The sequence below is a fragment of the Hypomesus transpacificus genome, chromosome 1 (assembly GCF_021917145.1).
Source record: "Hypomesus transpacificus isolate Combined female chromosome 1, fHypTra1, whole genome shotgun sequence".
In the NCBI taxonomy this organism is placed as follows: domain Eukaryota; kingdom Metazoa; phylum Chordata; class Actinopteri; order Osmeriformes; family Osmeridae; genus Hypomesus; species Hypomesus transpacificus.
Genome location: NC_061060.1, coordinates 1,898,889 through 1,926,096, shown reverse-complemented (window position 1 = coordinate 1,926,096; position 27,208 = coordinate 1,898,889). Strand labels below are relative to the sequence as shown.

The following is a 27,208-nucleotide window of genomic DNA, read 5'->3' as shown; positions in this document are numbered from 1 at the left end:
TATCTATATCTGTGTATCTGTGTATCTCTCTCTCTCTACTCTATGTATCTATATCTGTGTATCTATCTCTCTCTCTCTCTACTCTATGTATCTATATCTGTGTATCTTTGGATCTCTCTCTCTTTTTATACTGTATATCAATTTGCTCCTTGCGTGCATGTACCGCATCTCCATGTTCTGCTCTCGTTCACTTTAGTCTGCAACCCTACAGTAGTGAACCTTGTTTTATATTTGTTTTGACGCTGTGGTGTTTTTTCTCCATGGGTGTTCTCCATGTTATCTCTCTGCAGGTTTTCTACTATGCATCCTCTCTTTCAGCTCTGGTAGAAAAGACCCTGTGTTAAGGCTGGCCTTATAGCATTACCTGCAGCCTTCTGAAAGAGCCGGCTATCTTAATGCCACTTCCCTTATCGTGTGCTACGTCCTCGCTCTGCTAGTACGCTGGCGCTTTAGTAAAAGGCAAGCCTGATGAGATCCAGCACTTGCCTCTTGGATCAGGGTTTCAGGAAATGCCTTTTCTGTGTCATTTAATCAATGTGTGTGCCCTCCTTTAAAGAGCATGCTTCAACGCATGGGATCGGGAGACTGAGTGAGTGGTCATTCAGATCGTTAGGGAGGGAGGGAGGAGAGGAAGGGGGAGGGAGGGAGGGTAGAGTGTTACGCAACACATATTCCAGGGGGCAATTAAGAGTCTCTCAGCGCTGCCTGAGTTGAGCTCTTTGTCTTGGCTCTTTGGTGAAATCCCTTCCAGACCGGTGCGAAAGGATGTTGCTTCTCCAAAAATAAGCACTTCTTTCATCAGGGGCGATCTACCCCTCTGGGACACGAGACACCTGCAGGGGTTCCGTCTTGTCTCCTGTAAAACCGCACTGACGTGGAGCGCTACGCAGAAGCAAAGCCTTCCGCGCTGGGGGGTTGAAAAATGGCTGTGCATCAGCCTGTGTTGTGCAAGAAGTGACTGGGATGTTGTTAAGGATACAGCCCAGTGGAGACGTATTCTGCCTTCAAGCTGCTGGGAGAGGTTATGAGGCATTGTTGGAACTGAACGTGTTTGTGAAAGACGTTTTCGACTTTCGCTGACAAAACTCGTCAGTGAGAAAGATGGTTCGACTTGGCTTTATCTGTGGTGCGCACGAAGAACAAAGATCGTAAAATTTGGGATGAACACCAAGAGCTCAATAAAAGAATAATACATTTTATGAGCCACCATTTAGACTAAGCCTTGCCATTGAGCCACTGCAAAATGTGCCGGACAAACCTAATGTTGTTGGATGCTCTTGGATATTGACTTGATGTTGGTTTTGCCAAAGTTTGTTGTGGTGACCAGCAGTCTTCTAGAGACAGACATCTTCAGCATTGCAGTAGACCTGTAAGTCTCTGATGGGTTCTAAAGGGCTTGTTGATGCGGTACTATCGTCTCTTCGAGATATCAGGTGGCAAACTGGAACCAGCTGTCCAGTCGTCGAGTGTGAACGAATTTCTTCATGCCTCGCACATCCTACAGCATTGATTTTTAAAAAGAAAAGGCTCAAAGTGGCTTAAAACAAACACATGAATCTTTTCTTCCAGCGTTTCATTACGAGATCAATGGTGTGGAACTAACAGGGGCCAAGCACATAATTACAGGCCAGGAACAATTACAGAAAACAACTGATCTATTCCTGCTCAGTTTTACATATGCAGATCAGCTTCACAGCAGTCTGGAAGGTACCTTTACGGTATTTTCAGTTAAATCTGAAAGGTGACGTGAGCCACATGTATCACACAACAGGCACAGCACTCGTTATGGAATATGTACATATGTACGAAAACAGCACCACCCTGACAGGGGGAATATCGAGGCCTACTTAGCTGTGTGACAGAGTGACACTTTGATCCAGGCGTTCATATGGTATAAGGTTGTGTGTGTGTGCGTATATATGTGTGGTCTGTGTATGTTTGTGTGCTGTTTGTGTGGTGTGTGTTGTGTGTGTCTGTGTGTACGTGTGTACATGTGTGTGTACGTGTATGTGTGTGTGTACGTGTACATGTGTGTGTGTGTGTGTGTGTGAGGAGAAAGATGGGAGTGGGGGTAATTCTATGCTCATGGATGACCTGGGGTATTATTAAGCTACGGGCATCACAGTCACCACCCTGACGTGACAGTGTGTGACAGTAACGACCAGAGAAACCATGCCACACATGAAAAATCTCCCAGAAATTGTGCTGCTTTAAGCCTGGGCATGGAGGCAGGTTTAAAGTGTTAAAGTAAACGAATGTATTCATTTAATGCTTTCATCCAAAGTGACATACAGCACAGGGAGGCGGATTTGAACCCGTGACCTCTCCTCTTTACCACCGAGCTATACCCAGTCTCACACGCACTTCCATCCAGTATTGTTGGATGCTCTGTAGTTCCGTAACACCAAAACATGTGGTGGTGACCGGCAGTCTTCCAGACAGGCCTTAGCACAGCCATGGCAGGAAGACGTTTTCAGCACAGCACAACAGCTCAGTAGTGTCAGCCTTTACGGGCCTGTAATGCATAGATCACAGTGAGCTTGTAAAAACCCAGTAGGCTAATGGAAGCTGTTGTACAAAATTGTGGTTGGATGACATCTACAATCCGTAATGGCTTGTAAAGGCCTTTAATGCATTACTTAGCTAGTGAAATAGACTGGATTTAAGGATGCTATATTTGACAAGTGTACTCTACAGTATATCGGTCCTCCAGTCTTGTTTAAAGGCGAATGAAAGGCCTCTGAGTCTAAATGCAACCTCTTGCTTACTAACATGGACGGAAACCAGATTTTAATCTGCCTTTAAATAGGTATCCCGAAAGGCAAATGGCACAGTTTGAGGCAATGTTAAAAGAGCAGGCTGTTTCGGTTCTCTTTTTTTTCTGTGAGCAGTCAATTTGTATTTAGCTGAGTGTACTGAAAGACTGGCTTGTTGTCTGACCAGTGTCTATGAACGGCAGATAGACTGCTAGCAAAGCAGACTGCTGAAAAACAAGTCCTCATTACTTAGCTTGGATCCTATCAGTTGACCCCTCAAAAGACCTCTAGCACACTGGAAAATTGGTCTGCCAAAAATGCTACATTGCCTCCAAACTCTTAGCTCACACGACCATCATAGAGCGTTAGTGCATTAGATAGTATGTAGGGCAATGTTTGACATCAAAATAGATCCGCTATGATGTCTGCTGCTGTTTCTTTGGAAACAGTTCCATGTCCTTAACCTTGTGGCTGGTTCCAGGCAGGCTGCCAAATCAATATTACACCTGTCACAGTTTCGGAGGAAGCTGGGAAGGCAAACAGACGTGGAAAATCGAGACACAAATGAGAAAACCTTCAATTTGTCACTGAGGACTTTTCAACAAGAACGCGTATTACTGTGGTTAGCATAATCCGCCTTACACTGACAGCTTCGTAATGCTACAGAGAATTTGTTTTAAAGCTACTGAGAATGTACCGCCCGTAGGATAGCTAATTTACGTTCTGATGACGTCACCCCATACTCCAGAATCTCCCACCTTTTCCTTTGAAAGAAAAGTTGCAATGCATAATTCAATCTATGGCGACAAAAAAATAAAAAATCTAACTGACAAACATACTAATGCTATTTCCCAGCCTCTCGGAAGAAGAAAACATGGACTAAAACCAATACAAATTGTAATATAGCCTAATACATATCCTATTTTAACCTTGTAATGTGTGACTGAGCATGATTGGAGAGGCATCACCTATGATCTTCTCAAATCATACACACTAACTGGCCTGTATGACAGACAATATGACACCGAATCGATATTGATGCACTGAGTTTCAACCCTGCACGACTGTGAAGTTTCTTCCGAGCCTTTCTACTCCAATCAAAACGGATCTGACAGATCGCTGGATTATCATTCTAAATCTCCATGCTTGCATTTTATTGGTTCAATTAATTGGCATGTGGCTGTCACTCATCCTGTTGTGGGGAAACCACAGTGAAAAGACAGAACCAATGTAGGGCATCAGATGGCTGAGCGGTGAGGGAATCGGGCTACCTATCAGAAGGTTGCCGGTTCAATTCCTGGCCATGAAAAATGATGTGTCCTTGGGCAAGGCACTTCACCCTACCTGCCTCGGGGGAATGTCCCTGTACTTACTGTAAGTCACTGGATAAGAGCGTCTGCTCAATGACTACATGTAAATTAGAATTTCCCTTTGATCATGACCCAAACTCTAATCATGATCAACCATGCCCAAATGTTTAAATACCAAATTACTCATGCACGCTCAATCATGTTGATGTGATTTGGGTATTGAATTCAGTGTTTATAGGAACACTTCCAGTGTGCTCGGTGACTAGTTTTAGGACCGGCTATAGCCTACATCAATATGGTAGATTGCATCTGACATGTAATTTTTGTAGGTTTATTGTTGGATGAAACAAACTCTTGAAACTCCATTGACCAAACATTATGAGAACTTCGTATGAGGAAGCTTTTGACAAACTGGAAAATAAAACCGTACCATATGGTCCTCTGGATTATGGGATTACCTAATTAGCAAGGTGACTCTGGGAGACACTGTAATCTGTAGGGTTTTTTCAATTGACTATGAACACAGAAACATTGATGATGACAAAACCAATAGGCCTAGTTCTCCTTCTACTTTAGGCACACCGTATTTTTGTTTGGAGAAGGTTAGCCTTAATTGCATTAAATGCCGAACCAGCTCCAATCAGTAATCGGTAATCCCTCTCCGTCCACATTGGTAGATGACGTTTTCTGGAGCACCGATTGTCTGTTAAGTGACCAGTGGCCACATGATAGTCAGCGAGGGTGCTTCTTTGAAATTCGGACACTGTTCAACCACAGGCGAAAGAAACTATAGCGACCTCTTTCTAGACGGGTTTATGAATTTGCAACTAATGTAGCAGACATGCACTGCTGTTGTTGCATTCAGTGGACTGTAAAATCCATCTGAATCTCATTTAAAATATCTGCAACGAAATGCATTTTAATATGGCGACTGTTCCAAGACCTAAAACATGTCACAAATCAAATGTATGGACTCTGTAATAGTGGCACTCCATGCCTTATTATGTCTCAAATCGTTATAGCTAAAAGAAAACATTTGGGACAGCTACGTTCCGGTTCATACCGAGATTGCACTAACGACTCATTGCTTACCTTCAGGGAAAGGGTTGGGCTGCACAACGTAAAGGAACGCGTGCACCATGTGGAACAGTATCCCTATTACTCCCGGTTCGTAATGGGCCATGGTCTCGTAAACTCCTGAAGGGACATAGCCAAAATCCAACTTTTCCGACGGTGGATGTTTACGGGGCTCCGTTTCTTGCAGGAGTTCGCAGGACGTTAGTCCGCAAAAGAGGAGAATGAGACCGGGTTTCCACATCGCGTCAAGTGCAAGGCTTGAAGTAAACGGGAAACGCAGATTACTGGGGATATATATAAAAATCGCTAGTTTCTTATGTCTACAGAGGCAAGGAAATAAGAGGAAATGCGGGGGACGAAAGCAGTGTCAAAATGGATGGACTACAGGTTAAGTCCTGCTGCCTGCTGAAGAATTCGTGATAATCATCATTCCCACGGTCAGTGGCTCCTCAGAAGGACGCAAGACAGGCGCTTCTTCCCTCCGGTCCTCTACACGGTCTCCTCCTGCAAGATAACACCGAGTGTAGACTTGGCTCGTGCAGCATCTGTGCGAGGAGGCGCAGGAACAGTTGGCTGCGCGAGAGAGCGTGCGTATACGCGCGCCGCCGCTCTACTTGCTGTGAGGCCCGGGATACTGTCTGGTCCAATGGGAAGCGCTCCTCCTGTCGGGTGAGAGAGGATGAACCATTACACATATTACAGGCCTACATTGTTAACAGTGAAGGAAATTAATACGGGAAACGATTCTTTAAAATAATAAACGAATAAAAATGAAGTTTAATAACTAGAATATTCCCAATGAACATATTAGCTTACATTGTATGAAGCAGGACGTTCAAGATCCTGTTTTGACCGAGCCTACCCCGTCCCCAGAGAATGAGAAAACAAAAGACAATTCCCAAAAGCCCCTGAAATGAATAGACCTGCCTACTCCACTGAATTCCACATCAACAGATGCCAAAATGGCCTCTCTTTCTGGCTGCCCCCTTCATCACAGGTGTTCAGTGTCCTTTCAACCTTCACCCCCCTGAGGGGAAGGAAGGATACGATATACCTGGGGTAGGCTGCAGACACAGGACCTGTGATTGGTGGAGCGGAGCCCGGCTAAGCTCACACCCAGCCGGGTACAATGAGGTCCTTGTTGCTCTCCCACCCTGAGGCCAGGGCCTCTGGGTGGGGGCCTCTGGACGGGGGCCTCTGGACACAGGCTTGGATCACAGAGAAAGAACACCTTCCTTCAGCGCACGCTCAGGCTCATTAGACCTGCTGGAGGAGGTACAGCGACAGCAGGTTAGCAGGAAACATCCGAGAGAGAGAGAGAGAGAGAGAGAGAGAGAGAGAGAGAGGGAGAGAGAGAGAGACAGAGAGAGAGAGACAGAGAGAGAGACGGAGAGAGACAGGGGGAGAGAGAGAGAGAGAGAGAGAGAGAGAGAGAGGGGGGGAGAGAGAGAGAGACAGAGAGAGAGACGGAGAGAGAGAGAGAGGGGGAGAGAGAGAGAGACACACAGAGAGAGACAGAGAGAGCGAGCGAGCGAGCGAGCGAGAGAGAGAGAGAGAGAGAGAGAGAGAGAGAGGGGGAGAGAGAGACACACAGAGAGAGACAGAGAGACAGAGAGAGAGAGAGAAAGAGAGAGGTGTTTCCACATAGTGGTGTCTCTCAGTACAGAAGTCAGGTTTGACACATAGCAGAGAATGTAATGTTATATAATGTTTAGCAAATTTTACAATTATGTATTCCATATCTTTAACACATTAACACCACAACATTTTTTGGGGGTCTGTGTACTTAATTTTTAACTAGGACATAGTTATAGAAGTAAACTTCATGGAAAGTGTTTCATCCAAAGAGCTGTACAGGGATTTGAACCTGCAACCTCTTGATCTGCAGTTCAATGCTCTAACCGCTAAGCTAAACCAGGGGCGGACTGGCTATGGGGGGTTTACCGCACAAATCCCCGGTGGGCCGACGTGTTTGAAATGGTCCAAAATACCGGCCCACTTCCATCACCAACCGGCCCTCCCTCTGACATGGCCGGCACCTCCAAATATTTTCCATATTACACAGCTTGAACACATATAATTCGCTCTAAAACCATCTTAAATCACTGAGTCTTACACTCCTCCTCGCGATCTGTATTCCCACTCATGGTGCCTATTTTACAAGTGTCTACTGAAATGAGTTCTTACGGACTTCGGACGTTCAAAGTAAGAAAATATATGATGTAATTTCTTTTTAATTATCCAAAATAGTGTTAACTGTATGGGTATTTTTCCAAGTAGGCCACTGATTGGTCGATACGTGCGATGCATTGAGTGGGCAACGCGCCGTGTACTGAGTGGGCCGGTCTGACAGTAACTCCTGGGCCACTTTTCCCCCCCCCAGTCCGCCCCTGGCTATACTCATCACGTTTGGTGGACGTTTACCGTGTACAGCCCCAGCCGTTACTGGACAGACACCAACAAGAGTACTACCTGAGCAGTTCCTGGAAGCTGAAACTGAGAGGAGAGCAGGGGACTTTCCTGAGGTAAGAAGATTAGGCCTCAAAGCCAGGCTTGGCTGGAGGTGGATTTACACCGGCTACCTGTCTGAATCACTGCCCCTCTTTGTAGGAGGTGAGGTCATCGTTGTGCGAGTAACAGCTTATACGCTAAGTAAACACTATTTAATCACCCCCACACCACCCCGCCTCTTCGATTCAGTCAAACAAATACAGTTGACCAACTGTGTGAATGTGTAGGACGAAGAAACTATGTAGGCCTGACATCCCTTCCTTCGCCGTATAGGGGGGAAAAGTTAGGGCAATCCCAAGGGCCCCTGACTGACAGGGGCCCCCAAAAATTGAAAAACTAATAGCAATTATCACCTTTTTATTTTTCATGGGGTCCAAAATTCCTGGCGGTGCCCCTGCCTACCTTTAAAGACGCACACATTTGACTAATATAAAGGTCGAACTTATAAAATAACTTTTATTAGATTTTTTTTTTGTCCTTACAACAAAGGAGGGCAGTTTTATATAAACATTGCTTTATGAACCAAACAGAAAATTAAGTGAACTGTTCCGTCATTGCTTGCATAAGAACACTAAAAAATGTACCAGGAGGAAGTTCAGTGGTGACAATTTCCAGGCACAAAAATACTTTCAAATATTACAATTTGCAGCTCAAAAAAATATAACTATTTGTCTGTATTATTACAATGGCAAAGAATAAAACTGTTATTCTTCAAACTAAATCTGATATGCATTAACAAGCCGTCGTCAGCCTTCCTCATATTTCTGAGAATAGCCACACTTTACAAGACGTCACAAGACGAGCATCCTCAATACCAGTGTAAAAACTTCTTTCATTACCCTGTGACACCCATAGTGTTAAATTATTATGCAACAAACTTTATGTACAATAAAACAGATACAATAGTCTCTTATTATTTAACACAGTCTCATAGCTATTCTCATGAAGTTACCATGGGGACTAGTCTCCTTGGACACATGAAGTTACCACGGGGACTAGTCTCCTTGCGACACTCATGAAGTTACCACGGGGACTAGTCTCCTTGCGACACTCATGAAGTTACCATGGGGACTAGTCTCCTTGCGACACTCATGAAGTTACCACGGGGACTAGTCCCACATATAATGCAAAGTGTGGCTTAAAAACAGCGGGAAACACAAAGTGCTTTTTCATGCTGGCATCAATTGTTCATTTCTGCTTAGTCTGTTAGCTGGTTTCAAGCAGTGGCTTTCATTCCTCTTGAAACAAAAGAGATATCAGCATTGCAGTAATGAATTTATGGTTCAGTATTTGAATATAAAATCCTACAGTATAGTCAGTACAACAATGTATTTAATATTACATTCTGACATAAGTTTTTAAATCAAAGGTTTGCAGTATGATCAATTTTTTGGTCACTGTTATAGGTTGGCAAACATAAGCCTACAAACGTAAGCTTATAATATTTGATAACTTTACCAATTTAAAGCTAGGCTAGATGGTAGCAAGACGCTTTCACTCAGAAAATGGCAACTGAAATGGTTTGAAAATGCATGGTCAGAAATGACGCCATGTTTTGGCGGTATAGCTTCTGAAAGCCAAAGTATGTAAACATCAAAAGTGTCGGAAAATGTCAAAGGAAATATCCCCAAAAAACTCACTGTTATGAGCGTTTAAGACAACAGGGTACATCAGTGCAAATTGTCTCGACAAACCAGAAGATGTTCGATGGGATGAACAACACCGCTAGAGGCCTTCACACAAGGGGTCCTCAGGATAAACAACTCTTAATCACCTTGTAAATGTAGCCTCTATATTAGGCTCCTTTTTTGTTTTTTACTACTCGAAACTTAGTTGGATTAAAACCTTGTGCAAAGAAAATCTGTATTCTGGAAAGGTTTCCTTCATGTAATTGAAGCAGAGCTAAAAGCACCTTGTCATTTTCTCTTTTTCCACCTTCTAACTGACGGTTCTAAAATGGTACCGTTGGCAAACGACTATGGTTTTCAAAGAATATGTTTGTGTAAACAATAAAAAAGGCTCCAGATTGTACTTCTGAGGTAAAGTCTTCTGGATTTTCTTCCGTGAATTTTGTTCTCCGTGACACATAGCTACGGGAGAACGTGGACTTCAGGTCCCTGGTTCCTCTGACAGGCCCAGACGTCATCTTCACCTGCCACCCGGAGAGTCTGGCTGGAGTCCCTGAACTTGGCCTCCTCCCACGCCTACAACCCTCCAGCAGACGAGGTTTCCACACCTTCCCCGGCCCCCAATAACTTACCAGACTGTTTAAATGTCAAATAAATACTCTTCGCTACACTGACTGTGGCCGTGAAAGCCAGACTGCGGAGGCTTGGGACCATCACCTCTCCTGAGTGGTTGTCCCTGGGGTCAGGGGTCGTCAGGGAGACGGCTTAGCCAGTCCCCGTCGACCTCAGTCGATGCGATTACCACATATTGTGAAGCGGTCGATCTCCAGCAGGTCCTTCTTGGGGGTCTGCGGTTTGAGTTCAGGGGCTTCGTGTGTCTCCTCCTCCTCCTTCTCCTCGCTGGTGGAGGGGGACGGGGTGGCGGTGGGGGGCTCCAGGTCGGGGTCAGGGTCCTTACTGCCCAGGGGGGCTGTCTGGGAAGGACTGGGTAATGTTTCTAGCCTAGCTGTAGGTTGGCTGGTGATGAAGGAGGAGGTGGTGGTGTTGGTGCCAGGGGTGGGGGTGGGGGGGGTCTTCTCTACCCAGGCTTGACCTGAAAAGCACAAAGACAGAAAAACCGTCACCAGAGTTTCAGCACAAGTTTTGACACAGTCCACAAACAGCATCCCTAACTGAGGTTTCAGAACAATCAAAGTGAATGTAGAACAGATTGTAGCATATTCGTGAAACAGTTCAACCACAAATATTTGTACTGTTGGTCTTGCCTTAAAATAGAAAATACAAAAAGGAACAGTTTAGTAAAAGATACACTTAGCCAACATTGATGGCAACATAGATGCCAACAACGCTTTCAAATGTGGGTTCATAGCAAAAATGTCACAGAACAGAGCAGCCACATGAAGCTGACCAAGCGACAGAAAAAAGGGAAAATCATGATGTTCCACATTGAGAGGAGTTTAGGGAAGCCGGATCATGTATGCTTGAGCTCCTCTACAGAAACAGCAACTCTGCCCGGGGGTCCACCATAACACACACGCATCCTGAAATACAGTTTATAGTACCAAGAGGCCAGCAGTCTACTGTGTGTGTGTGTGTACACATTTAACCAAATACATTTCTGTTCCTGCAAATGAGGTTGAAGATATCCGCCCTACATTCAGGCACGCAGGATTTCTGGAAAACGATTCAATGCTTCACACAGAAAAGCAGAACAAAACATAAACCACGATCTGCAGCAGCAGGAAGTGATAATGAATCAATGTGATTCATTGAATCAAATCCTGTTACACAGTGTCAGACCATGAGATGTAACACCGGTGGGTCCTTACTCTGTAAAGGGCTTCAGGAAGACACTAAATTGACTATTAATTCACCCGTCCATGAAATTGAACCCCAGGGTTTGTGGTCTAGAACAGAGAATATTATAACAACAATTTCTACGGCAGCTTTCCCAGTGAGACGTAAGGAAGACACATCGGACGTCAAGAGTCAGATGGCTGAGTGGTTAGGAAATCGGGCTCTTAATCAGAAGGTTGTCGGTTCGATTCCTGGCCGTGCAAAATGACGTTGTGCCCTTGGGCAAGGTGCTTCACCCTACTTGCCTCGGGGGGGAAATGTCCCTGTACTTACTGTAAGTCACTCTTGATAAGAGCGCCTGCTAAATGACTAAATGAAATGTAAGATCTCTGTAGCTTCCACACAGCCTCAGCTAGAGGTCACAACTATTTTACCCATCAGAAAGTTGTCTCTCAGCCCACAGGACAGACGCCTGACCTATGTAAACACCTGCATACAGACATCCTGTCTGCTGGGATCCACATCATTAGAAACAAAGCAGGAACGACAGATAGACCTACGACCAAATCAATTAAATGTACTCTCAAATATATAGACATCTGAAACTCATTAAATCTTTCATTATAATTTACGACTGGCATCTGACTCCACATGGCCCACATAGACAGAAGTAAAGATGAAGCTGGTTAAAGCAAAATAAACATCTACAAACTCAGCCATCTATCCAGTTCCAGACTGTGCCAACACCAGGCCCTGTAAGTGAAAGAGACTGTCCATTCAGGCTTCAGTCATTCCTGACTCGCCTAACACGGATTGATGTTTCAATAGTCATGTAGTACGTGGAGATCCTAAACATAGTTAGGCAGAGCTGTGGAAAACGGTTTGTGCAGGAAACCTCCAGAGGGTGAGGGTTGATGGGACATGACACTGTGGAGGCCCCGCAGCACTAAAGCTCTCAGCTTGGCACAGCAGACACGTCGGCCGAGCCAGCGACAGACACAGAGACAAACACACTCAACTTAAGAAGTGACACAATTTTTTACTTTTCTTTATGCATCTGTGTGTGTGTGTGTCGACTTCGGTGCTTCATGTGTGTTTGTTTGTGAGTGTACTTAAAAGTTACATCATTTCTCATTCAACTACAGCCCTGTGTGCGTGTCTGTGTGTGTTGGTTGAGTGTGTACGCCCCAGGGGTCAATTACTTCTGTTGACAACACATCTCTCCTCTCTTAAGGCTAAAATGGGCAGGCTGGGACGCTAAGAGGAAATCATCATGTGAATGGGGTTAACCAGGAGTAAAGTAGGATACAGACAAAACACTATGAAAACCCTCTCCTACTCCCGAACTGACACCTGCTGTGTATGTGTGTGTTTGTGTATGTTTGTGTATGTGTGTGTTGGTTTGTGTATGTGTGTGTGTGTGTGTGTCAAGCCCCAGGGGCTTCCTCAAGTTGGAAACACACAAGTCATTCAACACCACAGAGCCCCTCCCCTCTGTACCTGGGGGGGCGGGGCACTTGGTCTTGGTCCTGCTGGGGGTCTTCCCTGCCGAGGAGGAGGAGGAGGAGGAAGGGGGGGGCGCGGGCGGGCCAAACAGCTTGTCCTCCATGTTGGCTCTCTTCACGTACACACAGGACTTCCCCAGCAGCACGATGCTGTTCAACACTTTCAGAGTCACCATCCTGAACAGGAAGTAGCCGGAAGAAGCATCAACAACAACAACAACAAATGCAGTGTCAACATCAAGTACTTTCAAGGATGTCGTCATACGGACTGTTACTGACTGTGAAATGTTAGATTTTTAAGCTTCCTCGACAATCCAGACGTAGAGATATAAATAAATGTATACATGAAACAGCTGGTGCTTCTTTACACGGGCTGAACAGTCTGGCAGCGGCCTGAGCCGTCCTCCCCAGTCCCACACAGCTTAGCCAGAGTCAGGGCCAGAGTCAGGGCCAGAGTCAGGGCCAGAGTCAGGACCAGAGTCAGGACCAGAGTCAGGGCCAGAGTCAGGACCAGAGTCAGCGCCAGAGTCAGGACCAGAGTCAGGGCCAGAGTCAGGGCCAGAGTCAGGGCCAGAGTCAGGACCAGAGTCAGGGCCAGAGGTCACAGCTCCCAAAACGGGGTCAAATCCCCGGTCTCATCGCACAACACAAACTCCCTCTGAATCTGTCCGATTCTGAGCCTGGCCACTGGGTCTCTGGGTGAGAAGGGTTTGACATCCGACGCAAAGAGACATGCTGATGTGGGTATGTGGACCACCAAGCCCCGGGGGCCTGGACTCACGAGAGCAGTCTCTCCCCAGACACGGGGAGCTGGTCTGGGCACAGCTATTGTTAGCTCCTGCTGAGGGTGAGAGGTGGTGGCAGGGAACATGACGGCCATGTGGGGGAGAGAGGGGGGACAGAAGGGGGCCATATGTGGGGGAGAGAGGAGCTGGCTAAAGGACTAACATCTTTCAGTTAGGACGGGATGTCTTAGTTTGAATCTCACCCCAGGTAGAAGAGGAGCAGACAGACGTAGGACAGCGCCCCCTGCACCTTCACAGACGTCATGACCACTCGGATGAGCTGGGGAAACATCCAAAACAACATCAGGATGCAGACACAACAACGCGCTCTGCCATTATAGCTCAGTGTGCTGTGTATCAATAACCTAAATAGGGTTGCAGACAAAAAGTTTAAAAGGTTTGAAAGCTTGGGTCGTTACGTTATCAACAGCAAGAAGTAAATCCTACAGATTACAGTTCGTATGAACAAACGTATATTAGAGAGCGGATCTTAAATTAGGATTCAACATTACATAACCTGACAGCACCCAACAGCGAACAGAGCAGACATGAATGTTGATGACGTTGTGGTTCTCACCAGAACTGCTAAAGGCAGAGGGATGAAGCCCATTCTCCTGGCCACTGAGTCGCTGTAGTCGGTACAAGCCTGAGATTCAACACACGCATATTCATTAAACCCACCGAACAAAACACTGTGATTAACGCTGTGGGCGGAACGTCGCAGGCTGGTGTGTGCATGATGGCGGCGGTGGTTTATTTATGAAGGTGGGGGTGTGTGGGGGGGGGGGGAGACGTACGTTTTTCTGTCGACTGCTTACGAGATCGAAGGCCAGACTGGCTCGGTATTCACTATACACCTGGAGGTAAGCAAACAACTGACTTTACTGTCTTTGACACACACACACAATACTGTAGTTTCTTAGAGAAGATTGCCTGGCAGACAAGTGCAGGTAGTCACTGCCGAGCAGAGTCTTGAGGTAAGAGGTCAGCTGTGTAGAGATATGGTGGGCTGTGGGCTGTACTTAACAATGGGCTGCCTCTCCTCCAGCCTCCACACACACGCACGGGGGCACACACACACACGGACATGCATGCACAAGCGGGGACACACACACACCAAGGGCACACACGGACATGCATGCACAAGCGGACACACACACACGGACACACACACACACAGTCCCGGAGGCCCAGGATGTAATCTGCAGTGTTATTGTTCTGGAGCAGGTTGGGAACGGGAGCTGTGAGGAGAGAGGAACCCTCACAGGCTACACAAGGCTCGCAGCACAGAACCAGCACACGGCTGGCTTCACACTGAACACTGCTCCGACAGACTAAGCCACCGTGAAATCCAGCCAGGCCCAAACACTGAATAATCCCTCCGATGAGGGGAGACCCTCCCAGAAGAACAGCTTTGATTCTCCTCCAACTGTCTCCAACCGCATGGGAGACCTTCTCCTCCTCACCACGGGCCAATTAGAAATGATATTCAATTAATGCTGATGAATTAAAAGCTTCTACACGAGATTCATAAAAGGGTCACGTCTTTCGACGGGAAAGTGTGAATAGAATGAACTGTAATTGAAAAAATATGATAGAAATCCTAATCCTCAAGTGTTGACAATGTTCCACGTCTTGTGCGGTTCTTATCTGCATTCTGATTAAATAGGGGAGGGGGAGAGAGCTTACGTCTGCGGTGATCTCGTTGAACTTGGTGATGAAGGCGTGTTTGACAATGTCTACCGCAACTTCTGAGCTAATCACCATGAAGACGTCTGGGAGCAGCACCCACAGGTGATCTGGAGACACACACACACACAGGTCACATACGCTGCACTTAACGTGTACATTTACAATACAAAAATGACTCATTTAACAAATGCTGTTATACAAAGCAACGTACACCACACTCCTTAATACTAGCTAGCAGGTTAGCATCATAACATCGCTAGTCAGTAGCACCAGACGTGTCAGTAGTCGGCATGTTAGCAGGTTAGCATCATGACCGTAGCTAATATCTCTGTACTGCCATTAGCTAGCTCTCAACTGTGGCCCTGCGCACCTCACCCAGGGTTGCCAGGTCTGTGTGACAAAACCAGCCCAATGGCCAATCAAAACCAGCCCAAAACCAGCCCAATATCAGAACTCAAAATATGCCCCTGCCAAACCATATACACTGCTTTTAAAGTCCAACAGCGTTGCTTTCATTGCCAAATCTATTTTAATATCTACAAAGTAACACCAAATGTTTAGTATGCCAGCATTAAAACCAGTTTTCAGGAGATTTTCTCAGGAGACTGAGAGCATTAGGCACGTGTGCACACGCACAGTGCGTGTGTGTATGTGGGCATGCCCCATGTCCATGTGTGTATGTGCTGATCTGGAGTCAGTTTGGTAGGATTTGGGCATAAATAAATTATTTCATTTAAAATATAAATTTGTATTTAAAGATACTAATGTAATTTGCATGCAAAATAGGTCTACCCGAACCAGCGGACAAAAAAATCTACCCGCGGCAACACTTCAAAAGGAGCCCAATTCCGCGGGAAAACCGCGGACCTGGCAACACTGACCTCACCCTCCTCTCTCCACTAATGTGTGAAAGGCCTTTCCCAAGGTGATACAGAACAAGGCAAAAGTTTACCTTGGTTCCAGGCGAACTGCTCCATGTTTCTGAGGCACACGATGAGCAGGAGAACGTAGTGAGTGAAGCGCTCCTTGATGTCTGAGGAGAAAATCGATGATTTTACATTAATTAACTTTTTTTTTCTCGCTTAGCGATACTTGGGTGCCGATACAAAACACTGCGATTCTCACGATCTTTGCAATTTTTTTTGTGTTGTGATTTGTATTGTGATTATATATTTTTTTTATATCAATAGACTATGATAAACAGTTTTCCTTTCAGGGACGTTGATGAACAAAAAAATATGATATCATATTATATGGTATCATACAGTACAAGGCAACAGCTCAATGACAGCGGCTAGATAATTAAGACATGGTGATTTATTCATTTATTTTATCCTCATTATTTTAAACGTCGGTTTATAACCGGCCCTGTGGAAATCTAAAACACTGGCCTTGTGAAAGCCTTTGGACAGTAAACAGTCTCGGGTTTTCAATAGTGTGATGCAGCCTGCGGAAAGCAACTCTACGAATGAGCGATCTTTAAAGACGCAAGCAAATTGCGCGGGCGAAACAGGAAATGATTATGTCTTATTTTGGGTCTTTTCATTCCAGCAGAAGGAGAGCAGCAGAGAGGAAAACACACTGAGAAGAAACACCCTGCCTCAGGCAGAAACACCCTCCTTCTGAATGCATTAAAACCACACAGTATCTCTCCTCTCTTATCAAAGCTGAATAAACAGCGCTGATTACCGCTTCAAAAGGCATCAGTGATCCGTAAAACGACATCAAGGAGACATCAAATCAATTCCTGACATCCTACTGTTAGTATTTTCACCTTAAGGCTGCTCTGAGTCGAACACTTAGCCTTATGTCTTTGCATGCCAGAACCTACCAGGGTTTAGATAACGTACTCATCACTGACACAAGATGAGTTGTGTTTATAATTTTGTCAACTTACCACTATTAGACATCTGAAACAGGTTGTTCTTCTCAAACTTCTTGAACACACTTCCTTTGATCTCAACAAACTGCACACGGACGGATAGAGAAGAGGAGGACGTCATAAATGGTGACACGTTTACATCCCCTAATAATTTACATTTACATTTAGTCATTTAGCAGACGCTCTTATCCAAAGCGAATTACAGTAGGTACAGGGACAATCTCCCCGAGGCAAGTAGGGTGAAGTGCCTTGCCCAAGGACACAACGTCATGTGCACCGGCCGGGAATCGAACTGGCAACCTTCAGATTACTAGCCCAATGCTCTACCCGCTCAGTCACACCCCCCCTCCACAATAATGAGGAAAGTGATACAGGAAGACAGCACTCCGCTACGGTGTGTGCGTGAGAGTGTGTGTGTGCATGCGTGGGAGTGTGTGTGTGCATGCGTGAGAGTGTGTGTGCGTGTGAGTACTCACGTTGTTAGACATCATGATGGTGAGCAGAGACTTGTTGTGGGAGTTGAAGGCTACATTGAGGGTGGAGGCTTGGACCATGATGAGGATGGAATGCAGGACTGAAGGGAAGAGAGAGGCTGAAGGAAGATAACTCCACTGACAGAAACCCACTAAACAGGGTATGTTTCCAAGTCTCTCACCCGATAAGAACATAGCATTAAGGGTTAGATTCCGACTAAGTCCGACTATTTCCAGCAAGTCTCCCCCCACCCCCACCCCTCTGCTTTCATGTGTTATCTCGTACTGTCTAATCAACAATAAAAGTTGCTAAAAATATAAAATAAAAAACATTAAACAGGGAAGAGAGAGAGAGAGAGAGGACGACCTTTCTACCCAGGAAGGATACAGACGTAGAACACAGCCATGAGGAAGTGAGGAATGACCCCCAGGCTGTCTCTCTTCCTCTCTTTGGGCTCTGTGGCCGTCCAGTACAGTGCGTCCAGAATGTCTTGGCCGAAGGAGGAGAAGAGACGGTCAGCGACCTGGCAGGGACGGCACAGCCACAGTTACACAGACGGCACAGCCACAGTTACACAGACGGCACAGTTACAGAGACAGCACAGCCACAGATATACAGACGGCACAGCCACAGATACACAGATGGCACAGCCACAGTTACAGGGACGGCACAGCCACAGTTACACAGACGGCACAGCCACAGTTACAGACGGCACAGCCACAGTTACACAGACGGAACACAGAACGTGTCCGTCAAGCCTGATCCACTCTTGAAGATGGAAGGTAGAATTATGGTTAACTCAATAACTTTGATATTTTATATACACAAGCATGTCGTATATAGGTACCACCCTCTGCGGACTGGGCCATCAAAATACACAACAGTAGGAACCAGGCGTACAGAGGATCATGGGTAGTTTGTAGGGGATCGAGGGCAGTGACTAGTGCATCATGGGTAGTGTAGTCCCCGTACCTCTAGCATGTTGTAGATGATGTAGAGCTTGATGACGGACTGGCCCCGGATCATGTGGTACATCATGGAGTAGTCTACGTAGTGCATCATGGAGTAACACAGCAGCAGGATCAGACCCTTCAGGACGTCACACACCTGGGCCGGCTGCAGCAGCCGCGAGCCACTGGGCACACGCACACACACACGCACACACACACGCACACACACACAACGTTACAATACTGCAGCAGGATCTTAAACACCATTTGTATTACCTGTCTGACTACTGTTGTAATGAATATGGTTGACTGACAGCTTCATGCACTATAAAAGGCCAATACCAGGAGGGATATTAGCAGCTTAATGGCATCAGAGGCCAGTGACCTGGGTTAGCTGAACACAGAGTGAACGTACAGGAAATGTGGCAGTACATCAGAGCAGGTGTGATCAACCTCAGTGGATATGGAACGTGCAAGAGGACGGGCACATCAAAACATGCAGATGACAGACGGCAACTTGAGCCAATCAGAAGTTTGCAGCAGAGAAAAGGAGGATGCTTAGTGGCTGAAAGGGCAAGTTAGGGTGAGATTAACAACCTAATTACAGGTGTATCTGTTCATTCATTATTATTATTTGCAGCTAGCAGCAAAATGTATGAAAAAACGTTTAACCATATTTACAGGCTAACACTGGTACACTATACTAGTACACTATGCTAATACACTATACTAGTACACTACACTGGTACAATATACTAGTACACTAAGCTAGTACACTACGCTGGTACACTACAGTAGCATTTGGTTAGCACAATCCATGCCCATGCATCAGCTGGAGGGAATGTGGAGTTAGCTAGCTGTTGAATGAGATGCTTGATTTCAGCAAGTGCAAAACTCCTTAAGTGCCTGGTTGATTTCCGAATTGCTGTGTGTACGCGTGCGAGCATTAATGTGTGTGAAGATACAGGCATCGCCTGAGCCTTGAACCACACACAGATTGGAGAGGATGCGACAGTCATCTGAGTCTAACGCAGCTCTCTTTGTGTTGCACTGGGCCGTGTGGAGTGACCGAGACAACATGTCACGTTAAATCCACCATCAAGAACAAAAAAAACAATGAAAAAAATCTTCCTTGAATGCTAGCCCCCTCTAGTGGTGAAGAGTGGCACACCACCACCTACTGAGACAGGAAGTGGCCGACCCCTAACACGACCCTGATGTTGCTGTGGGAGTCCGGAGCTGGCACCCCCTGTGGTCTGTCTGTGAGCCAGGCCTGTGCAACCCTCTCCCCTGGCACCAGCACCAGCACCAGCCAGGCCGGTGCATCTGATAGCTCACCACAGCTGACAAACGCTTGAACCGGCCAACAGCACATCCTGTGTGTGTGTGTGTGAAACACAGAGAGAGAGAGAGAGAGAGAGACAGAGGGGGAGGGAGGGAGAGAGAGAGAGAGAGAGAGAGAGAGAGAGAGAGAGAGAGAGAGAGAGAGAGAGAGAGAGAGAGAGAGAGAAAGGAGTGTAGAAGAGTAGGAGAGTGACGGATGAGAGAAGAGTAGGAGAGGGCAAGAGAGGAAGGGAGGAGACAAAGAGAGACAGACAGAGAGGAGTGGCAAAGAGAGAGTAGGAGATTGACTGAAGAGAGAAAAGAAGGAAAGAGGAAATGGGGGGACAAAGAAAGTGACAGAGAGTGTGTGTGTGAGACAGATGTGTGTGAGACAGATGTGTGTGTGTGTGAGAGACAGACAGATGTGTGTGTTGTGGAGTGTTTGGAGGGGGGCTCGAGGGAAGTCTGTCTCCGTAAAGGTCAGTCAGTGATGCTTCAGCGCCCTGCTGACGAGCATGAAGGCCAAGCAGCACCAGCAGCAGAGGCCAGTATGGCTCCAGTCACACAGCCCTGTGCTGGGTGACTGACAGCCTCCAATACAGGCCAGGAGGTTCTAGGGGAGGAACAGCCTCCAATACAGGCCAGGAGGTTCTAGGGGAGGAACAGCCTCCAATACAGGCCAGGAGGTTCTAGGGGAGGAACAGCCTCCAATACAGGCCAGGAGGTTCTAGGGGAGGAACAGCCTCCAATACAGGCCAGGAGGTTCTAGGGGAGGAACAGCCTCCAATACAGGCCAGGAGGTTCTAGGGGAGGAACAGCCTCCAATACAGGCCAGGAGGTTCTAGGGGAGGAACAGCCTCCAACGTACTTTTCTTTTTTCTCTCAATCTTTCTTTTTTTTTTTATTCACAGTGAATGGAGAGGAGGAGAACAGAGAAGCCTAAAACAGAGTAGATTAAAGCAGAGTAGAGTACAATAGAGTATAGTAAAGTGCTCATCAAGTACTCAACAATGTGCAAACATTTATTATTAAACTTATTTTTTTAATGTTTTAGGATTTTTATTTTTCCAAAATATCTTCCAACCTTTTAAAAAAAACTTTCACCAAAATGTTTTGAAAGGATTTTCAAAAAACTTTTTTGAACCCAAAAATATTTAGAAACCTTATTTCCCCCAAATATTTAGAAACCTTTCTAAAAAAAACTTTTGAATTTGTTTTTTTTCAAAACGTTTTCAAAAATGTTTTAAGTACAGTAACAAAGTATTTTTACTTCGTCCCATCTCTGAATCTAAATAGTATGGTTCAGCATGATGTTCAGCATGAGTCCCAAAGAAATATGAGCTCTTCCATTAAACACTTTCATGGAGAAGTTCTCCAAGCATAACAATCTATTTCCTGTCTCTTGTGTTCTGTAATGGTGATTGAGCGCATAACTGGAAGCACTGACAGTACAACCATCTGTCGCTGCAGTCTTCTGAGGACAGCCAATCAACATGCTGCAGCCAGCTAGCTAGCTCAGCGCTTTGACGAAGCCGGAAGCGATTCTTCAACCATCTACCACTCCCCCCTTCTTTCTTTCTTTCTTTCTTACTCTCTGACATGATATTACACCCAAAACGTGTGACCACTGACATTTATACAGCAGTGATAACTAATACTCAACATTAACTGAGCAGTCCCTCCTAATCTCATCATATCTGTGAATAAGCCACCTATAAAGTGGCCATCAGCTGTCTCAGAGTGAAACGTAGCTTGTAGATAAACCCTTTTGATTTTTAACGGATGACGGGTATAGCTCGGTGGTTAGAGCATTTGACTACAGATAGGGAGTCAGATGGCTGAGCGGTGAGGGAATCGGGCTAGTAATCAGAAGGTTGCCGGATCGATTCCCCGCCGTGCCAAAGACGCTGTGTCCTTGGGCAAGGCACTTCACCCTACTTGCCTCGGGGGGAATGTCCCTGTACTTAATGTAAGTCGCTCTGGATAAGAGCGTCTGTTAAATAACTAAAATGTAAATGTAAAATGTACAGATCAAAAGATCGCAGGTTCAAATCCCATCTCCCAGTACATCGCTTTGGATAAAAGCGTATGATAAAAGAACCAATTATTAATATTAGAAATGAATACATTGTAATTAATTAGCCTGTTTGCTGACCCTTAGCTTTGAATTGGGAGGGGGGAGAGGGCTTTTTAGACATCCTTGTGGATGGATCATGTCTTTAGCTTTAGCTAGGTTGCCGGATCGATTCCCCGCTGTGGCAAATGACGTTGTGTCCTTGGGCAAGGCACTTCACCCTACTTGCCTCGGGGGGAATGTCCCTGTACCCACTGTAAGTCGCTCTGGATAAGAGCGTCTGCTAAATGACTAAATGTAAATGTCAATGTAAATGTAGCTATGAGGGAGGAGTGGGGATTTTAGACAATCCTTGTGGATGGATCATGTCTTTAGCTATGAGGGGGGAGTTGGGATTTGAGAGAATCTTTGTGGATGGATCATGGCTTTGGTGTGGAGCATGAACACAACACTCAGCTGAACAGTAACAGACACGATGGTGGATGGGGTGAGGCGTCCAATCAGGACGAAGCTGGAGGCGTTCAGGGGAACGTACCTGCTCCTCCTGCAGTACGGACAGACATGAACTCTGCATGGAGGGAAGCCACACAACACAGAGAGAGTCCTGGGTCTGCAGTGGGAGATACTGTAGGCCTGCTGTACCTAATGTGGCGTTGTCGTCGTACCGTAGTGTGTGGCACGACACTTTGAACTTCGTGTTGCAACCACTTTAAGATTCGTTTTTTTTTTTCTTCATATAAAACATCACATTGTCTGATTGTTGTAGTGAAAAACAGGTCATGCTTTACTGTGGTCTGATCCCTATCCAATAAAGAAGAAGAGTAGAAGAAGAACATCAGTTCTCATTGGCTGGCAGCAGCTTGTCGTGGCTGAAGCTGCCCTTTCATGCTTACTACAGGGTGGTCTTTGCTCCATTAACATGATGAACTCTACTGTATATTTACATACTAGCATGTCGTACTGGCTGCCTATGAGAGTCCACTTCCTGCTTTTACAGTGAGCAGTACTGTACATCAGGAATCTTAGAGTGTGAGGTAGGTTAGCTTCTGATTCATGGTTGTCATGAAAACCCTCTGGTGTGGTTGTATCCAGTCGAATCACCATGGATACACTCCACATTCATCATCATGGTTATCATCATTATCATGAGTGTGCGTGTGAGAGAGAGAGAGTAAGTGAGTGTGTGTGAGAGAGAGAGAGAGAGAGAGAGAGAGAGAGAGAGAGAGAGAGAGAGAGTAAGTGAGTGTGTGTTTGTGTGAGTGTGTGTGTTTGAGAGAGTGAGTGTAAATGAGTGTGTGTGTGTGAGAGGGAGTGTGTGTGTGTGCGAGAGAGTGTGTGTGTGTGTGTGTGAGAGTGAGTGTGTGTGTGTGTGTTCTCACCGGAGGTTGCAGCAGGGCAGGGTGAGGACTCTCAGCAGGGCCAGCAGGACTCTGAGGGGCAGCAGGGTGAACACGTACAGGAAAGCATCCAGACACAGGAAGAAGCCAAAGATCATGAGCTGCAACACAAACACAACGCCGCGGGTCACATGACGCGGGTCACATGACGTGGGTCACATGACGCGGGTCACATGACGCACACACCATGCTGACGATGCTGAGAGACACAATGAGAGGGATGCATGGTTCCACTGGGAGACTGTGTGTGTGTGGGGAGCGGAGTGTGTGGGTGGGTGGGTGTATGGAAGGGGGGTTGGGTACAGTAAGTTGAGAATCATAGGAGGAGGGGTTGTCATTTTTAGACCGTTAACAATTAATCAGCATTCAAACATATTATAAGCCATTTAGATTGATGTGTGACTAGTTTTAAATGTAGCTTCAAAACATAAGAATAATCTGGCATCAACGTTTCAGTACGTGCACCCTGATCTTCTCTTCTGGTTCTAGTGTTTGTGTTCCTATCCTGGGTGCTACCATCGGTCTGTCAACACTACACTCTAGACTTGAACCAATGGTTTTTACAAACTTGACGACAGTCAACGAAAAACACAACAATTTAAGGATAAATATTAAAGAAAAAACCTTCCCAGCATTTTATTATTTTCTCTCTGACATGTAATTTGTATTTTTTTCAGGTTAGTCCTACATAAAAATACTAAAATCTTCCAAAACTAAAGATTGACTTCAAGGTCAAGAGCTGATTATCACTCCTAAACTATGAAACCCAAACATACATGTTACCTTCTCAAACAGGAAATGGAACAGTGCAGCCATTTCCCAATGAGGAGAGGGATCATAAAGATATCCCAGTTCCAGCGTGCCTTAACCTCACAAGCTCCCTAGTAAAACCAGCTGCTGCTGCAACAACACTTCCTGATTCCAGGGGGGGAGGGGGAGGGGCTGGGTGAGCGAGTAACAAAGATACTGTTTCATTGGCCGATGGTGGGGCTTTGTAAGCTGTTGGTCATTACACTGTCTGTTTGAACACACATTTCCTGGTCCCCTGGGTTTGGAATGCCCGGGCTAGCCAATAAGGGCTGGAGTTAGTCTGTAGATTCATGTTTGTGGAGTTGCCTCTGGGATTTCTGAGGGTGGAAATGGGATCTGAAGATGTAAAACACTGGGATTGTGTGGTCTACTCACTGTGGTAAACACAGTTAAACTTTCATTCTGAGCCCTCGAGATAATTGCATTTTACTTTATAATTTGGCCTAAATCTTTCAAATTTTTCAGCTTGAAAGAATATAAATTAAATATTGGAATTTAAAGTATTCACTTGTTGTTTTCCTTTTTAAATTCCAACGTTTCTCTTCTTCTCTAGTAAATAATACCTCAATACCACCCCTTAGTGGCTTTACTGAAAACATACAAAACATAAAACAGCCCTCAATCCACATAAAGTCTTGATACGTTCTCATTTATAATGAAAAGATCTGGTCCTCCAACTGACAGCATGACAAAACATGATTAAAACGTTTCACAAGAAACACCAACACTATGTTTGGCACCAACATTATCAGAACATTATCAGCAAACAGTTCTGAACTGACCTTTGTGAGCTGATGCATGTGTGTGTATGTATGTACATGGTATAGGTGCCTGTGGCTGTTAGTGCTCTTCCTGTGTGTGTGTGTGCGTGTGTGTGTCACAGCTCTCCCTCTTTGTGTGAAACAGAGAGAGAGGAGGGGAGAGAGAAGGGGGAGAGAGAGAGAGAGAGAGAGAGAGAGAGAGAGAGAGAGAGAGAGAGAGAAGGGGGGAGAGAGAGAGAGAGAGAGAGAGAGAGAGAGAGAGAGAGAGAGAGAAGGGGGAGAGAGAGAGGAGTTCACAGGGGTAACTCTTAGGGACCACACTGTCCTGTACCTTTTCCAGCTCTTTGGGAATGCGCATGCACGTATACACGCGCTCTCTGCGCTCCGTGTACTTTGCCTCGTTACGCTCCAGGAAGTAGCCTCTCGTGAGCTCCGCACACATGAAGCGCCCCAGCGAAGGATCTGGAATAACATTATGACAACAGTTACTTACGCTGTGTTACCACCCGCCTATTGTCTCTCACTACCTCACATGACTGGCTGGTACAATGGCTGTCCGTGACAGTGTTTTCTACAAACTGCTACTGTATACTTTGGTGTTGTATGTATAGTGGAGAAATCTGTAATGCCCAGGCAATGGATAATTTCAGACAGTACTTAGTAGAAATATACTGAAAACATTGGTGAGAAATAGCCTACCAATTTTCAGTCTATAAACTAGACTGTTCAGGTGATTGACATGATGACATGAACACAAAAGCATTATTTGTTTTAAATAATGATAATAATAAGACTTTATTTATATAGCACATTCCATACAAGAATTGCAGCTCAATGTGCTTTACATAAACTCAATAAAAACAATAATACAAGTGATAAAAGTAATAATAAAAATAAAAATACAAGCCGCAGTCTTTGCGGGAATCCAAAACACGTGGTATCTCGAGCCACAGTCTTCGTGGTATCTCGAGCCACAGTCTTTGTGGTATCTCGAGCCACAGTCTTTGTGGTATCTCGAGCCACAGTCTTTGTGGTATTTCGAGCCACAGATTGGACTAAAATGATACAGCATTACACCAAATCTACATTTTTGTTGCTCAATGTGGCGTCAACAGATATTTTCTGATGTTGGGAAAAAGCGCCCCCTTTATTAAACTAGATGAAGTTCGCTAAGGTTAAGGACGTTACCCGAAGTGACCCCATACTGTCTTTTCCAATTGACCTGATACAGTGACTGTCAAACATGCCATGCATCACATATTTAACACAATAGCCATCTCCAAAGATAATTAAGTCTATTTTGACAGATGCTGTAATGTGGAATGATTTTTTACAACTTTTGTGTTTAATTTTGGCGCGATAATGTTAGCTTGCCTCTACTAGTTACAATAACTATTACACGTCTCTCGAAGCAAGCTGAACAACAACATTGAGCCAGGAGGTTCAACAAGTTAGCTAACTAGCTATCAATAGCGATCCTTCGTAAGTGTGATAATGACATTGGAAGCCAGCTATCTGCAGCTGAGTGAAATATTAACCCGTTCTTCGAAATAGCTGTACCCAATACTGCGAAAACTATTGAACACTGGCGTTGCTTGCTAGCTATAGCCTAACTGAGCTATAGTTTATATCCCTTTCAACTTCCCAATAAACAGCGCAATTGTCATTCAATCACACACAAATTCGCCAAATTAAATAATGGACACGGACACATTTTCCCTCAATTAACCGACATAATTTATAAGCTGTGTACGTTGACAGGATAGTGTATAAATTAAAGCAATACAACTGTGTTTTGCCAGCTTGTATTGGAAGACAGGTCACAAGTTAGACGCTGGCAGCTCCGTCAGTCTCCCATGACGTGATTAGCTCCACTCAGTCTGATCAAGCCAAGGCGCTGTACAGTGACTACAGACGAGAACTACTACTAGCATGGCTCTGTTCTACCTATACCTTGTTCGCATGCACGTTCATATTTCAAGATATTATCTTACTTTTCCTTGTGCCATAGATAACAATTAAGCAGTCTGGGACGTTAGTAAACTAGACAGGTTTGACCTAGCTGCTATGTTGCTATGTAGCCTACCTGAGAGATCGCGTTGTTGTTCCCGCCTGACAGCATTTATATCATAAAACCCCAACGTTTCCGGCAGATCTGGAGTAATACCGATTTTACCCGACCTGCGTGCATCATCCCACAACAGGTTTTCCTTCTTCTTGGCCTTAATTTCGGATTCTTTTTTATCTGACAGCCCGGTCCCCAACGAATCCGCCATCTTCACTTTGCCCTGCTGTGGCAGTGATGTGAGCGTCGTTGTGTTGATGTGTACCAAAGCAACGTCATCACATTTTCGCCCAGGGGGGCAGAAAGTAAACAATTAGTTACCTCGCATCACAAACACACTGTAGCCTACTGAAGCAACTGAAGCCTAAATGCAATGCAGGTCCACAGAATAGACTGGTTAGCATCCCCGGA

General features: G+C 45.5%; 1 protein-coding gene across 2 annotated transcripts; it reads right to left on the bottom strand.

Moving 5' to 3' along the window:
• Positions 1-8,090: 8,090 nt before the first annotated feature.
• tapt1a (transmembrane anterior posterior transformation 1a) lies at positions 8,091-27,056 on the bottom strand. Of its 2 annotated transcripts, XM_047020929.1 has the most exons (15): positions 26,819-27,056; positions 25,064-25,194; positions 23,144-23,262; positions 22,300-22,332; positions 18,390-18,552; positions 17,805-17,940; positions 17,420-17,517; positions 16,959-17,028; positions 16,014-16,094; positions 15,059-15,168; positions 14,167-14,226; positions 13,947-14,015; positions 13,573-13,649; positions 12,580-12,761; positions 8,091-10,375 (listed from the first exon to the last, which is right to left on the bottom strand). In XM_047020929.1, exons 1-15 carry the CDS (start codon positions 27,006-27,008, stop codon positions 10,068-10,070), a joined length of 1,827 nt encoding a protein of 608 aa, XP_046876885.1. In that variant the 5' UTR covers positions 27,009-27,056; the 3' UTR covers positions 8,091-10,067. The 2 variants fall into 2 exon arrangements, with proteins under 2 accessions (XP_046876885.1, XP_046876893.1); XM_047020937.1 differs by lacking the exon at positions 22,300-22,332 and having other exon boundaries at positions 26,819-27,055.
• Positions 27,057-27,208: the final 152 nt, after the last annotated feature.

Bases quoted from the DNA above. Each gene is read 5' to 3' on its own strand.
- tapt1a (XM_047020929.1), bottom strand. From the start codon at position 27,008: ATGGCGGATTCGTTGGGGACCGGGCTGTCAGATAAAAAAGAATCCGAA. The intron at 17,941-18,389 runs GTACGGGGACTA...CGTCCCTGCCAG, and splicing joins TCATCTACAACATGCTAGAG to GTCGCTGACCGTCTCTTCTC. The intron at 10,376-12,579 runs GTACAGAGGGGA...TGTGCTTTTCAG, and splicing joins CAAGTGCCCCGCCCCCCCAG to GTCAAGCCTGGGTAGAGAAG.